The following is a 14,193-nucleotide window of genomic DNA, read 5'->3' as shown; positions in this document are numbered from 1 at the left end:
TTTTAAAAATTGATAATACGTAACTGGTAACATCCACAGTCTGCTTGATGCTTTTGTTCAAAAACAAGACAAACGCCTTCTCTAGTCTCTTCTTTGTGTGAGTTGTAGACCCTACAGGCTTAGCCAGTGGAGGCTCCAGCCTTAAACTGAAGGCTGATCCTGAAACAGGAACAGGGAATGCATTCACTGAGTCCTCTTGGTACCGTATCTGAAAAAGTAGAGTGTCCTTCAGCAGAAATTACCCATGTCCAAGTTATTTAAATATTGTTAAATAGTAATAATCTATTAGTCCCATTTCTACTGCATATATTTTGGTTATGCTTGTGTGGGAGCCTTTCTGGTATTTATTCATGTTTCCATTAAGTTATAAGCACCCCCAGGGCCAGGCTGATCTTCACTGTGTCTTTATGAAGCCCCACATTCACAGCAGCGAATACTGTGCAAATGCTGTCACATGTGACAGAAAAGTGGCTGGTGGTGAAGAGCCTTCTAGTGCTGAGTTAGACTGAAGCAGGTCCCAGAGGGTTGGAGGTGGATGGTTGTCTGGTGATGGAGATGTTGTGCTATTTGAAGCTCACTGAGTTCTTGTGTTTGTTGTATGTGTGTAATTCTGTGCTTGGTGTCTTTATTTGGAATTTCCTGTCCTGTCTTTGCTGGAGAGAGAGATACTCCCTATCCTTCGAGGCCCTGTTCCAGTGCTACCAGGTCTCTGAAGCTCTTCTTGTTCTCCTTTCCTGGTAGAATTAGCAGCCCCACCTTTTCTGCTCCCCAGAACTTCTCTCCTATTTTATTACAGCACAGACTCTATCTTCCTGGGTGTCTTTCTGCCTCCCTACCTGACTGTGACCTCTTTGAGCAGATGGTTTGTATCTGACACATTTCAGATCTTTCTTAGCCGATGCTGCACGTTCTCCAAGTTACTTCTTGAAATGACTGAGTGGTTGACTTCCTGGTTGAAGCCTTTTTCTCCATTTGTACTTTGAGTAGGACCTGCCTATGTTCTCAGTGCAAAAGCACTGTAGAGGATGATTTGAGTCCCAGCCCCGCCCCCTGCCCACTCCTGCTGCTGCTGCTGAGGGGAGCTGGGCTGTGGTCACTGAGGCTCATCTCACGTCCGTCCCCTCAGGAGTAAGACCGCTGCTCTCACAGACAAGAGGATCAGGACCATGAGCGAAGTCATAACTGGCATCAGAACAATAAAAATGAATGCTTGGGAAAAGTCATTTATAGACCGTATTACCAGACTGAGAAGGTAAGTTTATATATATAGACGTCACTCCATATTTTCATGCTTTATTTCCTATTCTACTGGATGCTTTAGATGTCTTACCAAAGAAGGATTTCAGTTCATCTTCACATTAAGGTGAACTTAAATACTAACTGTTCTCTGTACCCCTACATGTTGCAGGAGGGTTAAGAATAGTGGAGACATCGTTTAACCTGCTCTTTCATTTGCCATCTTATCAAAGGAAAAAATATATATGCTTCTTACTTATATAGAAATAAAATTCTAAGTAGTCCTTAATACCTCAAATCCCAATAAGCAATACTTTTAACATAGTATTTGAGACAATGACATTCAAACTAAAATTGTAATTTATGGTGATGGCTGATAACCAGGAAGATTACAGAGACTTGGTATACTTGTATTGAGCCAAACTGTATGAATCACTATTGTTCATTGTTGCTGTGCTTAGTCGCTCAGTCGGATCTGACTCCTTGTGACCCCATGGACTGTAGCTCACCAGGCTTCTCTGGCCATGGCACTTCCCCGGCAGGAATTCTGGAGTGGGTTGTCATTTCCTCCTCCAGAGGATCTTACAGATGCAGGGATTGAACCCATGTCTCCTGCATTGGAGGTGGATTCTTTACCACCATGAAAGCTCATGAATCACTATTATTCATTTCAAATGGAGCTATGAAAATACTGTCCCTTTTGTTCTGTTTCATGTTTTTAGACTGTTTTTCCCATCTTTCATTTAAATATCTGGTGAGCATTTCTCTGACCCCACCTTCTCACCTCTCACTTTGTACTTTTGTGGAGCCCATCTTCTACTCTGGCCTCCAAGCCTGACTGACTCCAGCTCATCTTCAGGGTCCACGTGTGTGTGACTTGCCCTGAGTCCACTGCTCCAAGTTACATATCCCAGCTCTGGGCTCCCTTGGGGGCTGTGATGACTGTCTCTGTCTATTGTCTCTCAATTTTGTGGTTGCTAATTCTCTTCTCCCACAAGTTCATGAGCCCCTGGAGGGCAAAGGACGTGTCTTTCTGTGAGGAGCCTGGTACAGACTTGTGATTATGAATGTTTGTTGAATGAATGTTCAAACCCAGTATGACTGACCCAAAATGTTTGCAAGTGTGACATTAAGCCTCCTTTTACTTGAAAGAGTGAAGCGGTGATGCAGTGTGTGGTCCTGGTGTTGGGCAGACCCCTGAGTGTGCACTATGCTAATGTCTCCATGATGTGAGGGATTGTTTATCTTAATCTGTGTCCATTCCCTAGAAAGGGGCCACTTACACAGGGCACTGAATTCATGTCTTTTATGCTGATGCTTCTTATAAAACCTTTGTCCTACTTTCTTTTTACAGTAAGGAAATTTCCAAGATTCTGAAAAGTTCCTACCTTAGGGGCATGAATTTGGCATCATTTTTCACTGTGAGCAAAATCATGATTTTTGTCACCTTCATCACCAATGAGCTCCTTGACAACCGGATCACAGCCAGCCAAGTGTTTGTGGTGGTGACGCTGTTTGAGGCTCTGCGGTTCTCGAGTACCCTCTACTTCCCCGTGGCCATCGAGAAGGTGTCAGAGGCTGTCATCAGCCTCCGAAGAATAAAGGTTTGGTGACAAATAATTTTTTTTCAATTGTAGGTGGACTTTTTGTAAAATGCCTCCTTTTGTTTGATATCACTATGTTCCAGTTAGGTGATATTTAACTCTCTCAGTGCCAAAGCTGGCAGTCTTCCCAGAATGTTGTAGGTACTCCCTTTTCTTATTAGGTAGAGTGCATTACAGATATCATGAGACTGGTTCTCATGTAGGGGCAGTAGTATTTATAAGTAGCAGTAGCACAGGGCTCTAGTGTAGTGGTGCCTGCAGAGTGACTAAAATGTCTAAAAGCAGGAGAAGCAAACAGAGTGCATCTCCTGTGTTGACTCTAGGGACCAGGCAGCGACTGTGCACAGTCCCTGGGCTGGGAGGGGAGGAACTTGCTGAGAGCTCCCTGTTCCCTGCGGAGGAAGAGTGGCCTCAGATTCACTTAATTCTCTGTGTTCAAAATGAGTTCTTTCTTCCATAGATGTTTTGCTTGTTGGTGTCTGAGCCTGCCTTTTGTATCTGTCTTTTCATCCCTGGCCCCTTTTTATTTGCTACTTAATCCATTCTCTCTAGCTGCCTTCTTTTTTTTAAATTTGTAATTCCCACCACTATGTCAACTAAGAACTTCCAGATATACAAGCTGGATTTAGGAAAGGCAGAGGAACCAGAGATCAAATTGCTAACATTCATTGAATCATAGAAAAAGCAAGAGAATTCCAGAAAAAAACATTTACCTTTGCTTCATTGACTACACTAAAGCTTTTGACTGTGTGAATCACAACAAACTGTGGAAAATTATGAAGGAGATGGGAATATCAAACCACCTTATCTGCCTCCTGAGAAACCTGTATGCAGGTCAAGAAACAACTGTTAGGACTGGACACAGAACAATGAACTAGTTCCAAATTGAGAAAGGAGTATGTCAAGGCTGTATATTGTCACCCTGCTTATTTAACTTATATGAAAAGTACCTCATGTGAAATGCTGGGCAAAGGAGAATGAAAAAGCTGGCTTAAGACTCAACATTCAAAAAACTAAGATCATGGCCTCCCATTCCATCACTTCATGGCAAAAAATGGGGAAACAGTGGAAGGCTTAATTTTCTTGGGCTCCAAAATCACTGTAGATGGTGACTACAACCATAAAATTAAAAAATGCTTACTCCTTGGGAGAAAGGCTATGACAACCTAGACATTTAGATATTAAAAAGTAGAGACATTGCTTTATCGACAAAGGTCTATATAGTCAAAGCTATGGTTTTTCCACTCATTGTGTATGGATGTGAGAGTTGGACCATAAAGCAGGCTGAGCATGGAAGAAATGATGCTTTGAAATTGTAGTGCTAGAGAAGACTCTTGGCAGTTCCTTGGGCTGCAACGAGTTCAAACCAGCTAATCCTAAAGGAAATCAACCATGAGTATTCACTGGAAGGACTGGTGCTGAAGCGTCAATACTTTTCTGGCCACCTGATGCCAAGAGCAGACTCATTGGAAAAGACCCTGATACTGAGAAAGATTTAAGGCAGAAAGAGAAGGGGACAACAGAGGATGAGATAGTTAGATAGTGTGCCTGACTCAATCAACATGAATTTGAGCAAACTCTTGGAGATAGTGATGGACAGGGAGCCTGGAGTGCTATAGTCCATGGGATTTCAAAGAGTCAGACACAACTTAGTGACTGAACAGCAACAAATACACTATATTATATGATTATATTGATATATACCATGAGATGTAATAATAGTATATATTATTCCATACATTATTTAATATGTTCTGATGGGAACTAATGCTTTAAGTACAGTTAGCAAAACAGTATTTAGACTGTTCAAAGTTTGAAAATTCCAGGAAAGTAACTATTTTTGTTTGTGCTTTCTTCCTGCAGTATAACAATTTGTTTTTTTTCCCTCTGTTCTGTAGAATTTTTTATCACTTGATGAAATACCACAGCTCAACACTCAGCTGCCATCAGATGGTGAAATGATGGTGAACATGCAAAATTTCACTGCTTTTTGGGATGAGGTAACATAGCTTTCTTTTCAAGATCCTGACTGCTAACAGACAAGTGTGATATAGATTTATTGGAGAATTTTTAGATTGTACCATGGTGTAAAATGTGACTTGCTCATTAACTAAAAGTCTGTTACAAAATTTTTCAAAATTGGCACTAAGATTTGTATCTAATAGAGATTAAGTATAAAATGACCCAGCAATCCCACTGCTGGGCATACACACCGAGGAAACCAGAATTGAAAGAGACACGTGTACCTCAATGTTCATTGCAGCACTGTTTATAATAGTCAGGACATGGAAGCAACCTAGATGTCCATCAGCAGACGAATGGATAAGAAAGCTGTGGTACATATACACAATGGAGTATTACTCAGCCATTAAAAAGAATACATTTGAATCAGTTCTAATGAGGTGGATGAAACTGGAGCCTATTATACAGAGTGAAGTAAGCCAGAAAGAAAAACACCAATACAGTATACTAACATATATATATGGAATTTAGAAAGATGGTAATGATGACCCTATATGCGAGACAGCAAAAGAGACACAGATGTAAAGAACAGATTTTTGGACTCTGTGGGAGAGGGAGAGGGTGGGATGATTTGGGAGAATGGCATTGAAACATGTATACTATCATGTAAGAAACGAATCGCTAGTCTAGGTTTAAAACAGGATACAGGATGCTTGGGGCTGGTGCACTGTGATAACCCAGAGAGATGATATGGGGAGGGTGGTGGGAGGGGGGTTCAGGGTTGGGAACTCATGTACACCTGTGGCGGATTCATGTCAATGTATGGCAAAACCAATAGGGTATTGTAAAGTAAAAAAAGAAAGAAAGAAAGAAAGAAAGAAGGTCAGACAACTGAAGACATGCCGTCAGCATGCCTCAGAATCTTAGGATTTTCCAAGATCTCCATTTGCTCTTGGGATCTCAGATACTTAATATTGTTAAGAAATGCAATCATTGCCCATTTTTAATAAATATGGAGACTAAAAAAAATTAATAAATAAAAATAAAATCAACATAAAATATTTGACATTTTGCTCTCGCTCTCATTTTCAAGAAAGCTTTCATAGTATTAGCACATTTTGAAATTAAAGTCCATACATTTGTAATGTTAGAATTTATGGAATTGGACAGACAAAATGCGGCAGTGTGTAATGGGTTAACAAACACGCGACTGGTTGTTAAAGACACTTTGGGGAATCGGCATACATTTTTGCCTTGATTATCAGACCACTTTATTATACATAGAGCGAGGCCATGATCTGGATGTTTGCTGTGGGATAGGGTGGGGGCTCCCCCATCCTGAGCTTCTGGGTGTTTCCGGATACTTTGGCAGCCAGGGCAGGAGGAGACAGCAGGTGGGCATAATGACCACAAGTGATTCCCAGTTAAAGGACTGCACTGTGTGGCAAGCTGATAGGGAGAACTAGTGATTCCCAACACTTGGTTTATTTGTTAGGTTCAGGCAAACAGAAAAAAAAAAAAAGAAAAGAAAAACAGGGTCTGGTCTCAATAAGTTGTCAGCATCACACACCCATTGTGGCCCCTTTACCAACTGAAATGCTTGCCCTGGCACCTGGTTCCCTGGTCCTCTGTGCACATCCTCCTCTATCAGTGTGAATTAGTCAAGAAAACAGAACCCCAGCATGGGAGAGGGAATTCCATGCAGGGAATTAGTTATGGAGATGATAAAAGAGGGAGAAAAAAGCAGAAAGGGAAAAACAGTGGTGTGTGAGACAATCCAGGGGTTATCAAAGGCAGGAAGCTACTGCCACTCCCAGGGCTGGAGGACCTCTGGGAGAAGGCGCCTCCACCAGAGGGTCCACCCTCCAGAGCAGAGCCCAGAGCCCAGCTGCTGTTAGAGTGGGTACCACAGAGCATGTGTCAACTCTGTAGACTCACCCTGTCTTCCGTGCCTGTGACTCTGTGGTGCCACCTGCATCCTGTTCACCTGCTTCTGACTCAGCACCTGCCGTCCCCACCAACAACCAATGGTTTGTTCCCAGATACATGAAACCACATCCCTGTACCTTCTGTCCATGGAAACTCACACACTGTGCCTGACCTTCCGTGATGGTTTCTCCTGCCTTAATATAGTAGATTTGCCTCCTGTTAGGTGTTTCTCGGTGGAGAAGGCGATGGCACCCCACTCCAGTACTCTTGCCTGGAAAATCCCATGGACAGAGGAGCCTGGTGGGCTGCAGTCCATGGGGTCGCTAGGAGTCGGACATGACTGAGTGACTTCACTTTCACTTTTCACTTTCATGCACTGGAGAAGGAAATGGCAACCCACTACAGTGTTATTACCTGGAGAATCCCAGGGATGGGGGAGCTTGATGGGCTGCCGTCTATGGGGTCGCACAGAGTCGGACAAGACTGAAGCGACTTAGCAGCAGCAGCAGGAGCAGCAGGTGTTTCTCAGCATAATGCTCTTGAAACATTTATAGAAAACACCACTAAAATTCCATTATAAAGTCCACTCTGTGTGAATACTACCGCATTCTTTGTATGAAACTTGTTAGCAGATTTCTTTAGTTCCCAGTAAACACATAGATTTATTTTAAATCAATTTGGTATATGATACAGATTGTTTCTGCAGTTTTTAATGAGCTGAAATAACAATATATACGACAGTATCTGCCTGTGCAACAAATGGCTATAAGGTAGAATAGGGATTTTAGTTGTACTACAGCCTATGTGAATAAATCAGATGAAAAATTTGAAAAAGTTTCTATATACCTTCTGGAGTAATCAAATACAAATTGTTAATAACTCAATCAATGATTTTAATAAAAAATTATTAAAAACTCAAGATACTAAATTGCTAAAGGAAGAGGGAAAAAGGTTGTGAGTTCTGCTATAAGGCTCTTCTTGTAAAATCTAACTAATTGCATATTATGATTCTGCTAGAGCTGTATTCAAAATTACAGACATGAGAGCCTTCATCAGCTACATTTTCACAAAAATAGCTTCCATGTTAACATTAATGTGGGGCAAGGTTTCTTTGGAGAAAGAAATGGCAGCCCGCTCCAGGATTCTTGCCTGGAGAATCCCATGGACGGAAGAGCCTGGCAGGCTATAGCTCATAGGGTCACAGAGTCAGACACACCTGAAGTGACTTAGCAAAGCAACACAAAGGTATTCCTATCTAGGTAAAAGATAATTATGCTATTGCAGCTAATTTTTACCACTTTGGTGGAATGAAAAGTCTATGTATTTTCAACTGAATCTTATCTCTTATCATTTCAGTTCAGTTCAGTCGCTCAGTCGTGTCTGACTCTTTGCGACCCTGTGAATCGCAGCACGCCAGGCCTCCCTGTCCATCACCAACTCCCGGAGTTCACTCAGGCTCGCATCCATCGAGTCGGTGATGCCATCCAGCCATCTCATCCTCTGTCGTCCCCTTCTCCTCCTGCCCCCAATCCCTCCCAGCATCAGTCTTTTCCAATGAGTCAACTCTTGGCATGAGGTGGCCAAAGTACTGGAGTTTCAGCTTGAGCATCAGTCCTTCCAAAGAACACCTAGGACTGATCTCCTTCAGAATGGACTGGTTGGATCTCCTTGCAGGCCAAGGGACTCTCAAGAGTCTTCTCCAACACCACAGTTCAAAAGCATCAATTCTTCGGCACTCAGCATTCTTTATAGTCCAACTCTCACATCCATGCATGACTACTGGAAAAACCATAGCCTTGACTAGATGGACCTTTGTTGGCAAAGTAATATCTCTGCTTTTGAATATGCTATCTAGGTTGGTCATAACTTTCCTTCCAAGGAGTAAGTGTCTCTTAATTTCATGGCTGCCATCACCATCTGCAGTGATTCTGGAGCCCAAAAAAATAAAGTCTGACACTGTTTCCACTGTTTCCCCGTCTATTTCCAATGAAGTGAAGGGACCAGATGCCATGATCTTCGTTTTCTGAATGTTGAGCTTTAAGCCAACTTGTTCACTCTCCTCTTTTACTTTCATCAAGAGGCTTTTTAGTTCCTCTTCACTTTCTGCCATAAGGGTGGTGTCATCTGCATATCTGAGGTTATTGATATTTCTCTCGGCAATTTTGATTCCAACTTGTGCTTCTTCCAGCCCAGTGTTTCTCATATAAGTTAAATAAGCAGGGTGACAATATACAGCCTTGATGTACTCGTTTTCCTATTTGGAACCAGTCTGTTGTTCCATGTCCAGTTCTAACTGTTGCTTCCTGACCTGCATACAGGTTTCTCAAGAGGCAGGTCAGGTAGTCTGGTATTCCCATCTCTTTCAGAATTTTCCACAGTTTGTAGTGATCCACATAGTCAAAGGCTTTGGCATAGTCAATAATGCAGAAATAGATGTTTTTCTGGAACTCTCTTGCTTTTTTGATGATTCAACAGATGTTGTCAATTTGACCTCTGGTTCCTTTGCCTTTTCTAAAATCAGCTTGAACATCTGGTTCATAGTTCACGAATTGCGGAAGCCTGGCTTGGAGAATTTTGAGCATTACTTTACTAGCATGTGAGATGAGTGCAATTGTGCAGTAGTTTGAACGTTCTTTGGGATTGGAATGAAAACTCACCTTTTCCAGTCCTGTCGCCACTGCTGAGTTTTCCAAATTTGCTGGCATACTGAGTGCAGGACTTTTGAAGCATCGTCTTTCAGGATTTGAAATAGCTCGACTGGAAATCCATCACCTCCACTAGCTTTGTTCATAGTGATGTTTTCTAAGGCCCACTTGACTTCACATTCCAGAATGTCTGGCTCTAGGTGACACCATCGTGATTATCTGGGTCATGTAGATTTTTTGGTAGAGTTCCTCTGTGTATTCTTACCACCTCTTCTTATATCTTCTGCTTCTTTTAGGTCCATACCATTTCTGTCCTTTATCGAGCCCATCTTTGCATGAAATGTTCCCTTGCTATCTCTAAGTTTCTTGAAGAGATCTCTAGTCTTTCCCATTTTGTTGTTTTCCTCTATCTCTTTGCATTGATCACTGAGGAAGGCTTTCTTATCTCTCCTTGCTATTCTTTGGAACTCTGCATTCAGGTGGGAATATCTTTCCTTTTCTCCTTGGTTTTCACTTCTCTTCTTTTCACAGCTATTTGTAAGGCCACCTCAGACAGCCATTTTGCTTTTTTGTATTTCTTTTCCATATTGATGGTCTTGCTCCCTGTCTCCTGTACAATGTCATGAATCTCCATTCATAGTTCATCTTAGAAGTTACTTTTAGGAAATCTCGGTGGAATTCTCCTTAAGGTAGAACAGTGTTAGGATACTTTTTAGAAGTACAAAGGAAAATAGAATTAAATCAACTTTATACTTTTTAAGAACCATAGGAAAAGTTTTGGGTGGTTGAAAAAGGCTTTGACTATGTGGGTCACAATAAACTGTGGAAAATTCTGAAAGAGATGGGAATACCAGACCACCTGACTTGTCTCTTGAGAAACCTATATGCAGGTCAGGAAGCAACATTTAGAACTGGACATGGAACAACAGACTGGTTCCAAATAGGAAAAGGAATACGTCAAGGCTGTATATTGTCACCTTGTTGATTTAACTTCTATGCAGAGTACATCATGAGAAATGCTGGCCTGGATGAAGCACAAGCTGGAATCAAGATTGCTGGGAGAAATATCAATAACCTCAGATATGCAGATGACACCACCCTTAAGGCAGAAAGTGGAGAGGAACTAAAAAGCCTCTTGATGAAAGTGGAAGAGGAGAGTGGATAAGTTGGCTTAAAGCTCAACATTCGGAAAACGAAGATCATGGCATCCGGTCTCATCACTTCATGGGAAATGGATGGGGAAACAGTGGAAACAGTGTCAGCCTTTATTTTTTTGGGCTCCAGAATCACTGCAGATGTGATTGTAGCCATGAAATTAGAAGATGCTTACTCCTTGAAAGGAAAGTTATGACCAACCTAGACATATATTAAAAAGCAGAGACATTACTTTGCCAACAAATGTCTGTTTAGTCAAGGCTATGGTTTTTCCAGTGGCCATGTATGGATGTGAGATATGAACTATAAAGAAAGCTGAGTGCTGAAGAATTGATGCCTTTGAATTGTGGTGTTGGAGAAGACTCTTGAGAGTCCCTTGGCCTGCAAGGAAATCCAACCAGTCCATCCTAACGGAGATCAGTCCTGGGTGTTCATTGAAAGAAGTAATGTTGAAGCTGAAACTCCAATACTTTGGCCACCTGATGCCAAGAGCTGACTCTTTTGAAATGACCATGATTCTGGGAAATATTGAGGGCAGGAGGAGAAGAGGATGACAGAGGATGAGATGGCTGAATGGCATCACCAACTCGATGGACATAGGTTTGGGTAAACTCCGGGAGTTGGTGATGGACAGGGAGGCCTGGCATGCTGCAGTTCGTGGGGTCGCAAAGACTTGGACACCACTGAGCAACTGAACTGAACTGTGCTCATTAGAAAGAAAACCATACACCCAAGATAAGGACTTTTCCTTGAAAGAAAGCGGTTGCATCAAAGGCGGCCTTTGGCACAGGATGTGAGGTTGTAGATAGAGTGGTGTTAGTTATAGCTGAGAGTGGCTATAGTGGGAGCTGAGGAGGGGAAAGCAGCACTGCAGTTTTCATGGTGGTTGCTATGGTGTGTCAGCTGTGTTCACCACCTTGCAGTCACTAAAGTTGAATTATCTTAACAGTAGCTTTTACCTTTGACTCAATACAAAAATGGGTAGTATTAGCAGCCTTAGCATCTAAACAGGAGACACAGCTGTTGTGGTTTTCCCAGATTTCTGGTGCTGGAGAGGTGAGCCTGAGGAGCCACGGCATTGGGGCTCTCGTGGTGGTGGTCAGTAAAGCTGAGTGTGTAGTTACATCCAGGGCCACGGTGGTGCCCTGAGCCCTGGTCATCACACAGGTTATGGCCAGGCATCCTGCGCCCAGAGCAGCAGGTGGGATAGCCTCAACGTCACGTCTTCCGTGCAGGTGTTCAAGTGGAACTGGGGGGTCCAACTCTATGTCTGTCCTTCTGTCCCCTACACACACCCCCACATTGTGTACAGGTGTCCACTGAATTTCTTTTGTATCAAACTATGCAGCATTTTTGGAGAAGGCAATGGCAACCCACTCCAGTACTCTTGCCTGGAGAATCCCAGGGATGGGGGAGCCTGGTGGGGTCGCACAGAGTTGGATACAACTGAAGTGACTTAGCAGCAACAGCAGCAGCAGCAGCAGCAGCATGCAGCATTTTAAAATGGACTATTTTGTTCTTTCAAGAGCTGAATATCATGTTCTCAGACTTCTTGCCCTTAGTAGAGAACACCCTATCCTGTTGTCCTGGCCTTGCCTATGGAAGGACTGTGCCCCTTGCTGGTATCATTAGTAATTAGGGGCTGTCATAGCTCATAGGTGAGAGAGCCCTGGAAATGGGGAGAAGCACAGACATTGGGAGTTTTGGAGAGAAACTGAGTCTGAATGAAGCCCCTGCTGGGTTGGGAGGCAGGAGATAGACATGAGCTCTGTAACCTTCTCACTATACAGCCAGGTGGGCAGGTGGGGAATGTCTCCGCTTTAATATAAATGGTGCCAGGGACTTCTTTAGTGGTCCAGTGGTTAAGAATCCACCTTCCAATGCAGTAGACTTGGGTTCCACCCCTGGCTGAGGAACTAAGATCTCATACGCTCTGGAGTAACTAAGCCCACACACCACAACAAAGACCCACTGCAGCCAAAATAAGAAAAAAAAAGCAAAATAAAGATTCTGTCAGGGCCTCCAGATCTCATGGGACAAGGGTTTTGAACTATGTCTGCACAGAGTCGGGGCTCAGCTGATGGTGTTTTGTTGAGTTAGTGTCCCCTGAGCCTGGATAACCAGTGGGGGAGGGGACCTAGTGCCTCTGAGCTGCCGAGTGCTGCCCCGTTCTGGGCATCCCAGAGCAGTGCCGGATCCCAAAGCCTAAACAAGGAGGAACTCAGTGTCTGGCCCTGATGGACTGAGGGCTGCAATGGAAAGCTGATGTTTGTAGGTAGTTCACTATTTTGTAGTAATAACTAAGCGAAAAGTAGTAAAATAGGAATCCTAAGTTTCAGGCAGGAAGAAAGAAGTGAAGAAATTTTAAAAAGCTTAAAAAATCTTTCTCATGTATTAAAATCTAGCTTTTTATTGATAGATTTTTAATTCTTAAAATCTGGAGCATGCTTTATTTTGGTGATGAAAATTCATTGTCAATTTTTTTAGTATGTGAATATTTTTTAATCAGTTCAGTTCTTTCCATAAAAAAGTTCAATTTGAAGATTATCCAGACTTTTAATGAATCATATGGAATCATTGTGTGTGTGTGTGTGTGTGTGTGTCTTTCTTAAACACAGCAGTTACTGACAATTCTCTTAACATTTAGATATGTAAAGATGTACAGACACCCTAAGTCTTTCAGGAATATGACCCATGATTGGCATGGTGGTACTTTTCCTTCTCCATCATATCGGACTATGCCCTGTCTCATGTATATCCATGCTTTTTGTTTTCCTTGTAGTAGAAGCACTTTATTGCTCCTGTTTAGACAGAATAGGTAACCATGTATCACATATAAAATTGAGGCTTTATCACTCTGACTCATGATGTCATAATTAATTTCTTTATTCTTCATTATTTTGTGGTTGGTGTTACATTAGAGCTCTCGTTCTAATTTGAACTCTGACCGTTACTGATAAGAATTAATTTAGCATGAGTGACTTCTTTATATAAAGTGCCCTTTTGCTTGCTGAGCATTACTGAGGTTTATTCTATATCAAATTAAAATGGAGAGATTAGTGATTCCAAGTTATTTATTGAAAGACCAGGCAGGTGGCACTTATGCTGCCACCTTGTGAAGATTAATGAGACAGACACATAAAGCCAAAGGTCATGATGAAAACTTACAAATGATTAAAACCCTCCCCCTGAACATTCTAAGTACATTATATTAATAAGTTTGTATGCATCATGCAGTTTGCATTTCAGGCAGGTACCCTGTCATCTCTACTACTTAAATTCTGTGGGTGTCTAGAGCTGTGTCTGTATGGAAATCTGGTGAAAGAAGATATCTTCCTAAAGGCAATTATAGCTGCTTCAAACCCCCAAAGAGATAGGATTGGATGAAAAGGCCTCCAGGACACAGTATCTTAAAATAGGAAGGATAAAAAGTGTGGGCTATGCTGCTGCTGCTGCTGCTAAATTGCTTCAGTCGTGTCCAACTCTGTGCGACCCCATAGACAGCAGCCCACCAGGCTCCCCCCATCCCTGGGATTCTCCAGGCAAGAACACTGGAGTGGGTTGCCATTTCATTCTCCAATGCATGAAAACGAAAAGTGAAAGTGAAGTCGCTCAGTCATGTTGGACTCTTAGCGACTCCATGGACTGCAGCTTACCAGGCT

The 14,193-nt window shown here is 42.4% G+C and overlaps 1 protein-coding gene across 1 annotated transcript in view; it reads left to right on the top strand.

The window, feature by feature from the left end:
- Positions 1-14,193, top strand: part of LOC128057593 (ATP-binding cassette sub-family C member 4-like) — a 182,887-nt gene that overhangs the window by 17,812 nt on the left and 150,882 nt on the right. Inside the window, 3 exon segments of the mRNA XM_052650042.1 lie at positions 1,127-1,252; positions 2,591-2,840; positions 4,739-4,840. Coding sequence (XP_052506002.1) covers positions 1,127-1,252; positions 2,591-2,840; positions 4,739-4,840 — 478 coding nt within the window.

This window comes from Budorcas taxicolor, chromosome 12 (assembly GCF_023091745.1).
Source record: "Budorcas taxicolor isolate Tak-1 chromosome 12, Takin1.1, whole genome shotgun sequence".
In the NCBI taxonomy this organism is placed as follows: Eukaryota; Metazoa; Chordata; class Mammalia; order Artiodactyla; family Bovidae; genus Budorcas; species Budorcas taxicolor.
The sequence above is the reverse complement of the archived record's forward strand: the minus strand, read 5'-3'. Positions and strand labels throughout refer to the sequence as shown.